The 15,173-nt window shown below is 34.1% G+C and overlaps 1 protein-coding gene and 1 pseudogene across 1 annotated transcript; both read left to right on the forward strand.

The window, feature by feature from the left end:
• The first annotated feature begins 11,228 nt into the window (after positions 1 to 11,228).
• On the forward strand, positions 11,229 to 12,780 carry LOC100814809 (metalloendoproteinase 5-MMP). The gene has a single exon (XM_003519323.4). The coding sequence runs from the start codon at positions 11,328 to 11,330 to the stop codon at positions 12,486 to 12,488; it is 1,161 nt and encodes a 386-aa protein (XP_003519371.1). The 5' UTR covers positions 11,229 to 11,327; the 3' UTR covers positions 12,489 to 12,780.
• Positions 12,781 to 13,915: 1,135 nt separating this feature from the next.
• Positions 13,916 to 14,845, forward strand: LOC100782557 (metalloendoproteinase 3-MMP-like; annotated as a pseudogene).
• The last annotated feature ends 328 nt before the right edge of the window (positions 14,846 to 15,173 follow it).

Consider the following 15,173-nt stretch of genomic DNA (forward strand, 5'->3'; position numbering starts at 1 on the left):
GATTTTATTGTTGGAATACGGTTAGTCGCGAACACGCATTTCATAGAGTTTTCTGGACTTTTGGCCAATGTAAAGAGGCTTTCAAGTACTGTAAGCCAATCATACAAGTTGACGGCACACATTTGTACGGCAAATACCGTGGGACCCTCTTAATGGCCACATCACAAGATGGAAATGGTGGTGTCCTTCCTCTAGCATTCGCCGTGGTCGAAGGTGAGACGTTGACAGCGTGGTCATGGTTTTTGGCACACTTGCGTGAACACGTCACAGATAAAAATGGTATTTGTCTCATATCTGATCGACACGCGAGTATAAAGTCCGCTGTCGCTAACGAAGCACTTGGTTGGCAACCTCCCCACGGTTATCATGTTACTGCGTGCGACACATAGCAAGCAACTTCAATCGAAATTCAATAATGCCAAACAAAAAGAAATGTTGAAGAAATTGGGTAAGATTTCATATTTGATGGTCACGTTAATTTACTTTCATTTATACTTAAAATTGTTTTCATAACTAATTTTATGCAGGCTACACTCCTTGCAAGCACATTTTTGATCAAAATTTAGAAAAATTTCGTCAACTGAGTCCAGCCATAGCAACATGGATTGATCGCATCTCAAAGGAAAAATGGACGATGGCTTACGATAGAGAAGGACGTCGATATGGCCACATGACAACAACCTCTCAGAATGTATCAATAAGGTTTTGAAGGATTGTCGCAACATCCCATAACACGTTGGTAAATCAACATACAGTAGGTGTCGAAAGTACTTTGTTGATCGTGGCCGCCAAGCCCAAAGACAGTTAAATGAAGGCAAGTATATTGTTCTAAGCTTGTTAAAGAACTTAGGAAAAATCAAGAACAAGCTTGTTCGCACATCGTTCGCGTGTATGATATCCACTCCACAAGGTTTGAAGTAGAGGAGACCTTCAACCTATAACGCAACGTGGCGGACAAAAGTGGGCAGTTAACTTGAATGGTCATCATTGTCAATGCGGAAGGTATTCTGCGCTTCACTATCCATGTTCACACATTATTGCAGCTTGTGGTTACGTGAGCATGAACTACTACCAATATATAGATGTTGTTTATACAAATGAGCACATCTTAAAAGCTTACTCCGCACAATGGTGGCCTCTTGGGAATGAAGCGGCTATTCCTCCTTCCTGGATCGTATTTTCAAATACTACATGACGATTTTATCGTTGGAAATACGGTTAGTCGCGAACACCGCCAATTTCATAGAGTTTTCTGGACTTTTGGCCAATGTAAAGAGGCTTTCAAGTACTGTAAGCCAATCATACAAGTTGACGGCACACATTTGTACGGCAAATACCGTGGGACCCTCTTAATGGCCACATCACAAGATGGAAATGGTGGTGTCCTTCCTCTAGCATTCGCGGTGGTGAAGGTGAGACGTTGACAGCGTGGTCATGGTTTTTGGCACACTTGCGTGAACACTTCACAGATAAAAATGGTATTTGTCTCATATCTGATCGACACGCGAGTATAAAGTCCGCTGTCGCTAACGAAGCACTTGGTTGGCAACCTCCCCACGGTTATCATGTTACTGCGTGCGACACATAGCAAGCAACTTCAATCGAAATTCAATAATGCCAAACAAAAAGAAATGTTGAAGAAATTGGGTAAGATTTCATATTTGATGGTCACGTTTATTTTACTTTCATTTATACTTAAAATTGTTATTCATAACTAATTTTATGCAGCCTACACTCCTTGCAAGCACATTTTTTATCAAAATTTAGAAAAATTTCGTGAACTGAGTCCAGCCATAGCAACATGGATTGATCGCATCTCAAAGGAAAAATGGACGATGGCTTACGATAGAGAAGACGTCGATATGGCCACATGACAACGAACCTCTCAGAATGTATCAATAAGGTTTTAAAGGATTGTCGCAACATTCCCATAACACATTGGTGAAATCAACGTACAGTAGGTGTCGAAAGTACTTTGTTGAGCGTGGCGCCAAGCCCAAAGACAGTTAAATGAAGGCCAAGTATATTGTTCAAAGCTTGTTAAAGAACTGAGGAAAAATCAAGAACAAGCTTGTACGCACATCGTTCGCGTGTATGATATCCACTCCACAAGGTTTGAAGTAGAGGAGAGCTTCAACCCTATAACGCAACGTGGCGGACAAAAGTGGGCAGTAAACTTGAATGATCGTCATTGTCAATGCGGAAGGTATTCTGCGCTTCACTATCCATGTTCACACATTATTGCAGCTTGTGGTTACGTGAGCATGAACTACTACCAATATATAGATGTTGTTTATACAAACGAGCACATCTTAAAAGCTTACTCCGCACAATGGTGGCCTCTTGGGAATGAAGCGGCTATTCCTCCTTCTGATGACGCATGGACACTTATCCCTGACCCAACTACAATTCGTGCGAAAGGTCGGCCAAAATCAACAAGGATAAGAAATGAGATGGATTGGGTCGAACCATCTGAGCACCGAACAAAATGTAGTAGATGTGGAGCGAAGGGCATAACAGGCGTCGCTGTCCAATGCAATCTGAGCGTGGGAGTTGTTCAAATCGTTGATTTATGTATGTTAGTTGAGTGACTTGTATTTGTTTACGTTTTGTTCAATGTATTGAATTTCTGGGGTTCAATGAATTCGGTACTTAAAAACATTTTGCCTTTTGTACATGACTTATTTGTGGGGTTCAATGAATTCGTTAGTTAAAACCATAAACATAAACCGTAAACCTAAACCACTAACCTCTAACCCTAAACCCAAACCCCTAACCTCTAACCCTAAACCCCAATTTTTGATTACTACCATTACTAACCCATAACCCCTAACCCTAACTCATAACCCTAACCCTAACTCATAAAACTAACCCATAACCCCTAAACCTAACTAGTAAACCCTAAGTAGTAAACATAACTCATAATCCCTAAACATAACACATAAACCCTAACCCAAACTCATAGCCCTAACCATAACTCATAAAACTAACCCATAACCCCTAAACCTAACTAGTAAACCCTAAGTAGTAAACATAACTCAAACCCTAAACATAACACATAAACCCTAACCCAAACTCATAACCCTAACCATAACTCATAAAACTAACCCATAACCCCTAAACCCTAACCACTAACCCTAAAAATAAACCACTAACCCTTAAAATAAACCACTAACCCTAAAAATAAACCACTAACCCTTAAAATAAACAACTAACCCTAAACCCTAACCACTAACCCTAAAAATAAACCACTAACCCTTAAAATAAACCACTAACCCTAAACCCTTACCACTAACCCTTAAAATAAACAACTAACCCTAAACCCTAACCACTAACCCTAAAAATAAACCACTAACCCTTAAAATAAACCACTAACCCTAAAAATAAACCACTAACCCTAAACCCTTACCACTAACCCTTAAAATAAACCACTAACCCTTAAAATAAACAACTAACCCTAAACCCTAACCACTAACCCTTAAAATAAACAACTAACCCTAAACCCTTACCACTAACCCTAAAAATAAACCACTAATCCTAAACCCTATCCACTAACCCTTAAAATAAACAACTTATTTGATTTGTGTACTTTACTTTTTCTTTATGACTTTCTTTATTATTCTAGTATTATATGCGACATAAAAATAGTCATTATGATTACTAACCCATAACGCTAACCGTAACACATAAACCTAACCCTAACTCATAACCTGAACCGTAACTAATAACACTACCCCATAACCCCTAAACCCTAAACCATAAACCCTACGTCCTAAAATTAACTCATAAACTCTAACCCTAACTAGTAAACCCTAAAATTAACTCATAAACCTAACCATAACTTATAAACCTAAGTAATAAACCCTAAACTTAACTCATAAGCCTAACCCTAACCTATAACCCACCCTAACTCATAAGACAACCCCATAATCCTAAAACCTAACTCATAAACACTAAGTCATAAACCTAACTAATCCTACAAATAACTTATAAACCCTAACCCAAACTGATAACCCTAACCCTAACTCAAAACCTTAAACCTAACCCTAAACCCTAACACCAACTAATAACCATGGCCCTACCTCATAACCCTAACTCTACCTCATAACCCCTAAGTCCTAAAACTAACTCATAAACCCTAACCCTAACTTTATATTTGTCAACTTTAATTTTGCTATATGACTATATTTATTATTGTAGTTTGATGCGCGACATAAAAATAGTCATTATGGTGTCCGCGATGGTGATTCAATAACAAATGGTGATAAAAAACCACAATTCCATAACAAGTACAATGAGATACCATAAATTAAGTCTGAAATTCAAATTACAAAGATACAAAACAAATTTGAAATAGAGACATCAAAATCAGTCATCATGGTGTCCGTGATGGCGCGAGGATGTGCCACATGGTCGATCCCACCTTCGGGCTTGACGATCCGGATTTCTTCTTGCGCGTGTCTCCGCCCTTGTTCCTCAGCCTCTGCAGAAAACTCGTGACGCAAATCAACACCTAATAAGTCACCCATAGCAGGGATTGCTCCGGGTACATCCCATTGCTGACCTAATGGGGCATTAGGTGTTGCCATTGGGCATCATGTTGCTGCGAAGGGGTCATGGTCGGCCATGAAAAATGAGGTGTGTTTCCGCAACACCACCAAACGAATGTTCGCTTGCAGACATATCAGTGTCATGGCCTTCGAAAGGATACTGATACATCTGCGAAGGATACTGAGCAAATGTTGGTGGCGTGTAATACATTCCATGGCCACGCTGCTCCATATTTTGGGAAAAATCTTCCGCTTGAACAATCTCCCTTCGTCTGTCAAAACCTCGAGTTTCAACACTTGACTGAAGCATGTGAAACTGTTGTGGGGGAAATCGACGCTCTGATGCTGGACCATGTGCCACAGGCTCAGTGATCCTCTCTTGCTCTTGGGATAAAATCGCTAACTTTTCCACGTATGGCACGAGATCATCAACTGTCCATGTGTTTCGCCCTTGTGGTGACACCATATACTGCAATGTCTCGGTAACTTCACCCTGCAATTATTAGGGTAAGGAAATTAATGTCGATGCTTTAAAAAGTAAATTGAAGTTAAATAATTAAAAAGAAATAAATACCAATGTAGCCGTGTTTGCATTGTTTGGGTCGATAAACATTTTTGTTTTGCCCTATACCACACCATGTAATCCGAGTTAAAACTCAATAGGCCCTCTTGTCGAGCATAAACGTCGACCCTAAACTCAGCTCGATTATTCCACTGACTGATAAATGGGGCCAACAGCTGGAACCAATTTTCATCCATTTTGCCTTTCAGTGTTAGCCCGTGGACATTCATGGTTGCGAAGGAGACTCCGGAATAGGTTGTTGCATTCCAAATTGTCGCAACACTCTATCCGGTTGGTGCCACTCTACAACATGGAAACAAATGAGTGGCACCACTGCGCACCACGCCATACTGCCAACCAAACAAATGGGAGGCAACATCGACATAACAGTTGCTGTGTAAGGCTCCCACAGAAACTGCATACAATAACACAATTGTTAATTTATCTTAAACCATGACATTTTATTTATTATTTAACAAATACATATGATCTTTTACCTCATGTCGTTTCATGATATCCAATTTGCGACGGAAAACTATTAGATCATCATTGCAATATGTTGGTTTCCACGTCGCAGCCACCTACAAAAAAATATGAAATAATTAGTGCGACATTACATTATTATTATTTTCAAATGAATTTTTTTAAAAATAACCTGTGTCCGAGTGGTTTGTTTTCTATTATAGGAGGAGTTCTCTTTGGAGCCAAAGTCGTGCAGCGTTCCCATGCCCACATTTGGATTAAGATGCACATACCTCCGATTGATTTTATTTTGTAATCGGTGGCGCTGCACATCTCTCTGTATAAATAAGCAAGCACGGCAGGTCCCCATGCATACGTGCTGCACTGTTCAAAGTCCGTAAAAATTGGAGTACCTTAGGGAAACTTTACTCTGCTTTTGTCAACAAATAGAACTCCTCCTATGAATCTGAGGATCCATGCACGGGTAAACCTTTGTAATTGTTCTACGTTACCGTCATGGATATTTATTTCTGAAAAATGGTGAGCCAGCCAACTTAATTTGACCACACTGCCTTGAAGTTCACCTTCCTGTGGTCTGACTCCCAATAATTCTTCACACAATTCAGCCCAATCAAGATTAGTCTGACCAATTAATGGTGCCCCTCAGTATGAAGACCTAACAAGACTGACACATCTTGAAGAGTAATCGTAGCCTCTCCGCATCTCAAGTGAAACGTGTGTGTCTCGGGCCTCCATCTTTCAATCAAGGTGTAATTAATGAAGAATTAATTTTCAGGTACCCCATTTTCATTATCCAATAGAATCCTGATTGGCGAAGCAGAGGAATAATTTCCTCTGGTATTTCTTCTTGTCCTTGATAGATGGGTACAGCTCGTCTGATATGTAGTTTTCTGTCTGCTTCCCCATTCCAAACATGTTCGGAAACATGTTTAGGTTGCAGCCATAAGACGTCTCCTTCTATTGGACCAGACTTAATGTGTATACTAGATGAAGATGATGACGAAGATGCCATTGATGCTGTAAAGTTAAATATAATACAAAAAATTGACAACAAAAATTTTACATTAAAAAAATTAACAAATTTAATAGTACACAAATTTAAATAAATGTTCTAAAATACTCTACAATAACAAAATTCAAATTTAATAGCTACACAAATTAAAATAAATGACCAAATTAAAATACATAGATTTGTTACACGTACAAAAATTTAACACAAAAAACATAAAATATACCTAAAATAGTCTACAAATAAAAAATTAAAATTACATACCTACACAAATTTAAATAAATTACCAAATTCAAATACATAACAAAATTAAAAATTTAAACACTACATAATTTAACAAATAAACTTAAAATACTACCTAAAATAGTCTACAAATAAAAAATTAAAATTAAATAACTACAAAAATTTAAATAAATGACCAAATTAAAATACATAACAAAATTAAAAATTTAAACAGTACATAAATTGTATACAAATAAACTTAAAATACTACCTAAAATAGTCTACAAATAAAAATTAAAAATTAAATAGCTACAAAAATTTAAATAAATGACCAAATTAAAATACATAACAAAATTAAAAATTTAAACACATACATAAATTTACACAAATAAACTTAAAATACTACCTAAAATAGTCTACAAATAACAAAATTAAAAATTAAATAGCTACAAAATTTAAATAAATGAAAAATTAAAATACATAACAAAATTAAAAATTTAAACACGTACATAAATTTACACAAAAAACTTAAAATACTACCTAAAATAGTCTACAAATAACAAAATTAAAATTAAATAGCTACAAAATTTAAATAAATGACCAAAATTAAAATACATAATAAAATTAAAAATTGTTACACGTACATAAATTTTACACAATAAAACTTAATTTACTAACTAAAATACTCTATACATAACAAAATTAAATATTAAAATACGTACATAAATTTAATTAAATGATCATATTTTTTTTCCAATTATTAAAATTTAAATTAAATAACAAATTTTATACACAAAAAAATGGTATTAATTCAAAAAAATTTCATGGAATAAAAAATTTAAAGAACGTATTTTAATATATATATATATATATATATATATATATATATAATTAATAAAATATCATATATTTCAATAAAAACTATAAATAAGTTAATTAAATAATATTCACATTCTAACTGAACCTAAAATATCATATATAAAATACAAATAATATCATACAAACCTAATAAATCTAAACCAAATAATAATAACATAATAACTAAAATTAACCTACAAAAAATTTTATCACAAATAATAACATACAAATTTAAAAAATCTTAACAAAATCATATTCATCAATTCACTACAACTAACGTACAAATCATAATATACCAACTCAAATTTGTAACATAACTAACCTAACATATATCTATATATATAACGTGTAAATCATAAGAACCTAACTTAAATCATAATATATCACTACAATTAAAGAAAATAATAAATATCAATTTAACTATAACTAACCTAACATATATCTATATATATAACACAACTAATAACATATTATTTTTAAAACCTAACTTAAATAATATTAACCTACCAACTAGAGTTACCAAGTTAAGAAAGAACCACTTACCAAGTACAGAGAAGTCACGCGCAATATGAAGAGGAGAAGATACAAACCACAGCCCTACAAACATTAATAAAAATGAAGAACGCAGTAAATATTTATATATATATATATATATATATATATATATATATATATATATATATATATATATATATATATATATATATAGTAAATATTTAGCATTCAAAAATACTTACCAAAAACAAAAAACAGCAACAAAATGAAGAACACAGGAGAAACTTATGAAGAACAAGCAAAGAAGGAAGTGCAGCTGTGCACTCTCGGAGATCCAGGTTTTATAATGGAAGAAGCAGTAACGAAGGCAACCCGCTAGCCATGCTGGCGATCCGTGTGTGTCGCAAATCGCCATTACCATTTGCGATTTGGCCACTGACGCGCTCTGCTTCACTGCTGCACTGCCATGGCAGGAACTAGGCTCAGCTATTGGAACTCGCCAGTTTGACTGGCGGTTCCCTATGGCATGTACAAATCGCTAGCTCCAATGGCGGTTTAGGCACGTATCGCCAGTGCCACAAGCGACTTGCTCAGTGACACCAAACTCGCCATTGCCAATGGCAGTTTGGGTCCTGCATGGCACACTGTTCATGTAAAAAAGTGCCCCCTGCCGGAAATAAAAGCAAAAGAATCCCATCTGGGGAAATACTTTTTAAAAGTATCCCAGATGGGGAAATTTGCCGCGTTGGTGATGCCAGCCAAATTGATGCGTCAAAGTGACAAAGAAAGAGGGAGTGATGACGGATGATGTTGGAAGTCACGCCAAACTCAGACACAAATATTTTATTTTTTTTATTTGACTTTTCCTGGTATCTGATTTTATAATATTTTTGTGTTAATATTTAATGATAATATTTAATTTTAAAAAATATAAAAATTATATAATTTTAAAGGAACCAAAACATGAAAGGGAAGCCAAATCCCTTTTGTTTGGGCTAATAAAACCGTTTTCTTTGAGTATGTGTTATAGATATAATAAACTGAGACAGCAATGATTGATTTTGGAAAGTATAACTTGCGGGTGGACCGAGTATGTGTTAACTTGCTGGTTTTATAGAGTTAATATAATATTTAAGATATAATAAAGTATAATCAGCATTTATGGTATAAACCTAGTCAGAATCACTTTTGTTCTCGTCATGCAGTAGCATACCTTTAGGCCTTCTAATAAAATGGTAAATATTATTTTATCCGTATATAATACATTCGTGGTTGGAGGTAGACACAAATATTTTATTTTTTTATTTGACTTTTCCTGGTATCTGATTTTATAATATTTTTGTGTTAATATTTAATAATAATATTTAATTTTAAAAAATATAAAAATTATATAATTTTAAAGGAACCAAAACATGAAAGGGAAGCCAAATCCCTTTTGTTTGGGCTAATAAAACCGTTTTCTTTGAGTATGTGTTATAGACATATTTTTCCCATAATTTCTTACAAAAATAAATCACTCAATAAGTGTTTGCACCCAAGTACTCAACCTATTTATATTTAGCACTCAATAAAGATTTATCTTTTTTATCTTCATCTTTATCTTTTATCTTTCTTATCTTTTAATTTCCTTATTTTATTTTTTATTTTTTATCTTCATCATTTTTAATTTAAATCTTTTATATTTTTTATCTTTTATTTTTATCTCTAAATCTTTTATCTTTTTTTTTAAAATCTTCATCTTATCTCCAATCTTTCTTTGTTAGTTATTTTAAATTTTTTATCTCTTATTAATAATTTGAATTTATATTTATTTAAATAAAAACATAATCTTTAACATTCAAATTTCTGAGTATCAAATTTGATCCATTTTTTAATGAGTTAACAATCCACTCATACATTATAATTATTCAATTATTCCCTTAAAATTTAGCTATTAACAACGAAGAATTGGCTACTAGTATGAAAGCATTGTCGTGTCACTCTTTTTCAAATAAGGCCTACCCAAACAAAAAAACACACTCTCTTCCAATAGGATTCTTTTTATTTAATAAAATATATACAGAATTTTAAAATCATTTAAATGTAGGAAACAATAACATTAACATTAACAACAAGACAGGATATCTTAAAGAAAAAAGCTGATAGGTTGAAATATGAACTGATATCATGACCCAATCCACACTCAGACTGTACGGCCGTAGGCGTAGTTAATAATGTAATTTAGACCTCACTCTTATGCCGTCAGCTATTTGCCTCAGCTTATACGTCATCAACTCTCTTTCCATTTTAACTGTTTCATTTTTACTTTTAATTTCCCTAACGATTTGTTTGACGGAAAAGAAAGTAGAAAAAAGAAGAAGAAAGAAAACATAACTTATCAAATATTTTTTTATTGAAAAGAAAATATAAGAATAAATTAACTTCTAAAAACAAAAATTTAATTTTTTTTGTTTTTTTTTCTATTTAAATTTTAAAATTTTCTTTCCTTCCTTATTTTCCTCCAATCTAATTAAATATACCATAAAAATATAAACTCCAAACCACATATTGATAAAGACAATCCGCAATCCAGGTTTAATTTATTGATATCTGGGTCTTAAAATAAGGGTTAAGAAGTGAAAAAAGAAAATGAAACTGTTCTTTAAAATTATAACATTAGATATATAGAGAACGTTAAATATTAAGTTTTTAATAATTTTAAACAATAAATATAAAATAATATAAAAACATATATAATTACTTGAAGTATGTTCATTATATATTTTTTAAATAATTTTACTTTTTATATTTTAGGATAAAATATGTATTTATCTCATTTTATCTTAATTCCTATTTTTTGATCCTGCATAAAAAAATATAGCGTTTTAGTCCTTGTAAATTGTTCTATTTTGTTTTAGTTCAAACATAATGACGTTAATATAATAAAGATATAAAGAAAGAATTTTAGTAAAATAGTGAAAATAAAAATTTAACAAATTATAAACTTAAACGTTATATGAAATAACATTTTACTCAGTCCCTTCTAGCGTGGAATTCGCAACAACAACCCTCAGTCATCTTCCTCTATATATTACTCCTCAGCTCTTACATTTAGACGCACACAATTATACAGCTCTAGAGAATCAAGAAAATTATTATACCCATTAAGATGAAACCGTACCTACGTCCAATATTCCTATTATTCCTTATCCTTCTCCACCAATCCATTTCGGCGAGTGCTTCAAATAGTAGGTTTATAGAATTCTTTTCAAAATTAAAGAATTCTTTTAATCCTAAGTCTGAAGAACTCAAATCAAAAGATATAAAGAAGCTCCCGAGCGTCGAATATTTGAAGAAGATACATGAGGGAGTTAAGGACTTATCTCAAGATTTATTTATCCCGAAAATCCCGTTTCTCAACCCGAAAAACCCGAAACTCCCAAGAATCCCGCTATTTAAATCTCCCCCACCGCCAATGTACCGTTTACAACTAAAGTCCGATCCCCCACCGCCAATGTACCGTTTACAACCAAAGTCCCCTCCCCCACTGCCAAACGCACCACCGAAGCAAATCAATATTAAGGGCCTGTCCGTCGTCAAAGATTACTTATCTGACTACGGCTACATTGAATCCTCTGGGCCATTTAACGATTCTTTCGATCAGGAAATAATATCAGCCATTAAGACCTACCAGAAATTTTCCAATCTTCAAGTTACCGGCGGCCTGAACAAACAGCTTATTCAGCAAATGTTGTCCATACGATGCGGTGTCCCCGACGTTAACTTCGACTACAACTTCACCGACGACAACATTTCCTATCCCAAAGCCGGACACCGCTGGTTCCCAAACAGAAACCTCACATACGGTTTTCTTCCCGAAAACCAAATCCCAGACAACATGACTAAGGTGTTCAGAGATTCCTTTGCGAGGTGGGCCCAAGCCTCGGGGACTTTGAGTCTCACGGAGACAACCTACGACAACGCCGACATCCAGGTAGGGTTCTACAACTTCACTAACTCGAGGATTGAAGTGTATGGTGGCAGCCTTATATTTTTGCAACCGGATTCTAGTAAGAAAGGGGTGGTACTTCTGAACGGTAACATGGGCTGGTTACTTCCAAGTGAAAACGCCACACTGTCTAAAGATGATGGAGTTTTGGACTTGGAGACTGCGGCGATGCACCAGATAGGGCATCTACTTGGACTTGATCACTCTCACAAAGAGGACTCTGTTATGTATCCTTACATATTGTCCTCACAGCAACGAAAGGTGCAGCTTTCCAATTCTGACAAGGCCAACATTCACCTTCAGTTTGCTAAGCATGATTAAGATGTTCTCTGCTGCCAAACTCGCATGACTCAGCAAGCCACGGTGGGGGTTTGGATGTGCTTTTAGTTACCACTTTCTCTCTTGGATTTGCTTACGTATTGCTCCTTTGGTATTAGTCGTTCCTGTCCCACCTTGCTTTTGGAATTATGTGCTTTTTATATTTCTGATTGTTCAATGTTTATTGTATGTGCTCCCCAACCTGTGGTGACTTTTCGGTTTATTCTCACGTGGCTGTTTCTTATAGGCCTTTCGACCTCCAATATTAAATAAAAGATCATTTTGAGCTTTCTAATTTTAATTATTTTTTATTTATATCTCTTCTAATATTAATAATAAATAATAAAATATATAAATAAATAAATGATTATATAGAATTAATCTTTTAGGATGATTATTATTTAAAAATAGAAAAATAATATATATTTATATAATGTTATGAGAGGTCTTTAGTTATATGCATAATGCACCCTTGGCGACTTGGGAGTTGGGATTTCAGTAATTATTATTGTGGTGGGTAAAGCTATAAACTCGGTTTTGTGTAAGTTCCTTTACTTTCTTGAGGAGTCTAAGGTGGGAAAGAGAAAAACCTTTTCCACTGTAAGAAAGTTTTTTAAAACTAGTATATTAGTTTAGTTTCAATCTAATGGCTCAATTTTTTTTTCTTTTCTCCTTGTATTTTTTATTCCTTTTCTTCTTATCTTTCCTTGTTTGCCCCTTCAATTCTCTTCTTTCTCTCCCATCTAAATTTGTCACTAATTAACAAATTTCTTATATTTACAATCACATATAAATGATACATAAAATACTGATATATATTGTCATATACAATTCCAATATGAACAAGAAGATAAATTTTAAATAAAGATATAATTATTTTATTAGCAGTAATATCGAGCATAATAACACATAATGTGAAATTCTTAAAAATATTTATGTTCGACAGTATGAAAAAATATTAATGAAAAATTTAAAGATATAATGGCAAACAAAAGATACTTTTTCATGAAAGAATATTTTCAACTAGAGAAAAATATGATTTAAAATACCTAATATAAAAAAATAATGCTAACAAGTATTCTTAGAATATTAATTAAAAAACTTAAAAGTAAAAATATTTTTATCGTGAAATAAAAAATTGTTATTCATAATCATATTTTTATATTCTTCTAGATAAATATTTTTTTTCCTTAACCAATATTCTTATAAAATACTGGTTTGTAAGACCTTATAGAAAAACATATTTTATTTATTGTTATCAAATTAGATTGACTCTATATAAAACCTTTGGTTGGGTTTTAGGACTTGGTTTTACTATTCTTTAACTAACCTCCTCTCCCAAAGCATCCTATATATTTATTTCTCAACTCTTATACTTGGACTCAGTTATTTTTCTCGGAGACCAAGAAATTATACCCATTTCCATCAAGATGAGAGCATACCTTTGTGCATCCTTATTCATTCTCCTTGTCGATAAATTAATCACTTTCGGCTCCTTGTGTCCTTCCTTCAACAATGGACAATAAGTTCTCTCCCACACAGACAAACGAACCACCGCCTTTTCTTACTTCGGCTTCCTTCAATCCTCTGGTCCATTCAACGATTATTTGGACGAGGAAACAATAACTGCTACCAGCAATATTTCAATCTGGAAGTTACCGACTACCTAAACGACAAGACGTTTCAGCAAATCTCGCTGCCGCGATGTGGCGTCCCTGACATGAATTTCGACTACGGCTTCACCGGCAACGTGTCATGGCCGAAAACCAGGAACCGGTGGTTCCCGGAGAGAAACCACCTCACCTACGGTTTTGATCCGGCAAGCCATATCCAACCCAACGTGAAAAAGATTTTCAGAGATGCCTTCAAGAGGTGGGCGCAGGCCACCACAGGGGTTTTGAGGCTTACGGAGACAACCTAAGACAATGTCGACATCAAGGAAGGGTTCAGAATATTCAACAATATTTGGGACCAGGTATTTAGCCTAAGCTTTATCATACTGCAACCTGGCTCTAATGTCACGACAGGGGACATACGCCTCAAAGGTGCCATGTTATGGTTGCTGCCGAGTGAAAACGAGAGCCTGTCGTGGGAGGACGGAGTTTTGGACTTGGAGAGTGCGGCGATGCATCTTCTAGGGCTTGACCACTCTAACAAAGAGGGCTCTGTTATGTACCCTAACGTATTGCCATGGCAGCAACGAAAGGTGGAGCTCTCGGTTTCTGATATGTAAAACATTCAGCTTCACTACACTAACGGCATCTCTAGCCACAGTGGGCGTTGGGGAGTGCTTTTAATCAATATCTTGTCTCTTGGATTTGCTTACGAGCTTCTTTAATTTTGTATTGGTATTTGGGTTTATGAGCTTTTGGGAACAATTTCATGACTGTTTACTTGAGTATAATGCATGTGTTCCCCAAACAATCAAACCCATATCCGTCATATTGTCCAAAATTATTTAATTTTTTAAATTGGGATTGGGATCAAGAAAGGAAATATCATTATCCCTCTTATATTATATTCATTCTGGTATTCACTCCAATGAATTATTAAAATTTTATGAATTATTTGTTAGTTTTTTTTTTATATAAATTTTACATAATTTAAAATTATTTTCTTGATAATTTTTGTAAACAGATATTCTACAAATACAAATATTTTAAAATAAATATGTAATAATTAATTATT

This window comes from Glycine max, chromosome 2 (genome assembly GCF_000004515.6).
Source record: "Glycine max cultivar Williams 82 chromosome 2, Glycine_max_v4.0, whole genome shotgun sequence".
Classification (NCBI taxonomy): domain Eukaryota; kingdom Viridiplantae; phylum Streptophyta; class Magnoliopsida; order Fabales; family Fabaceae; genus Glycine; species Glycine max.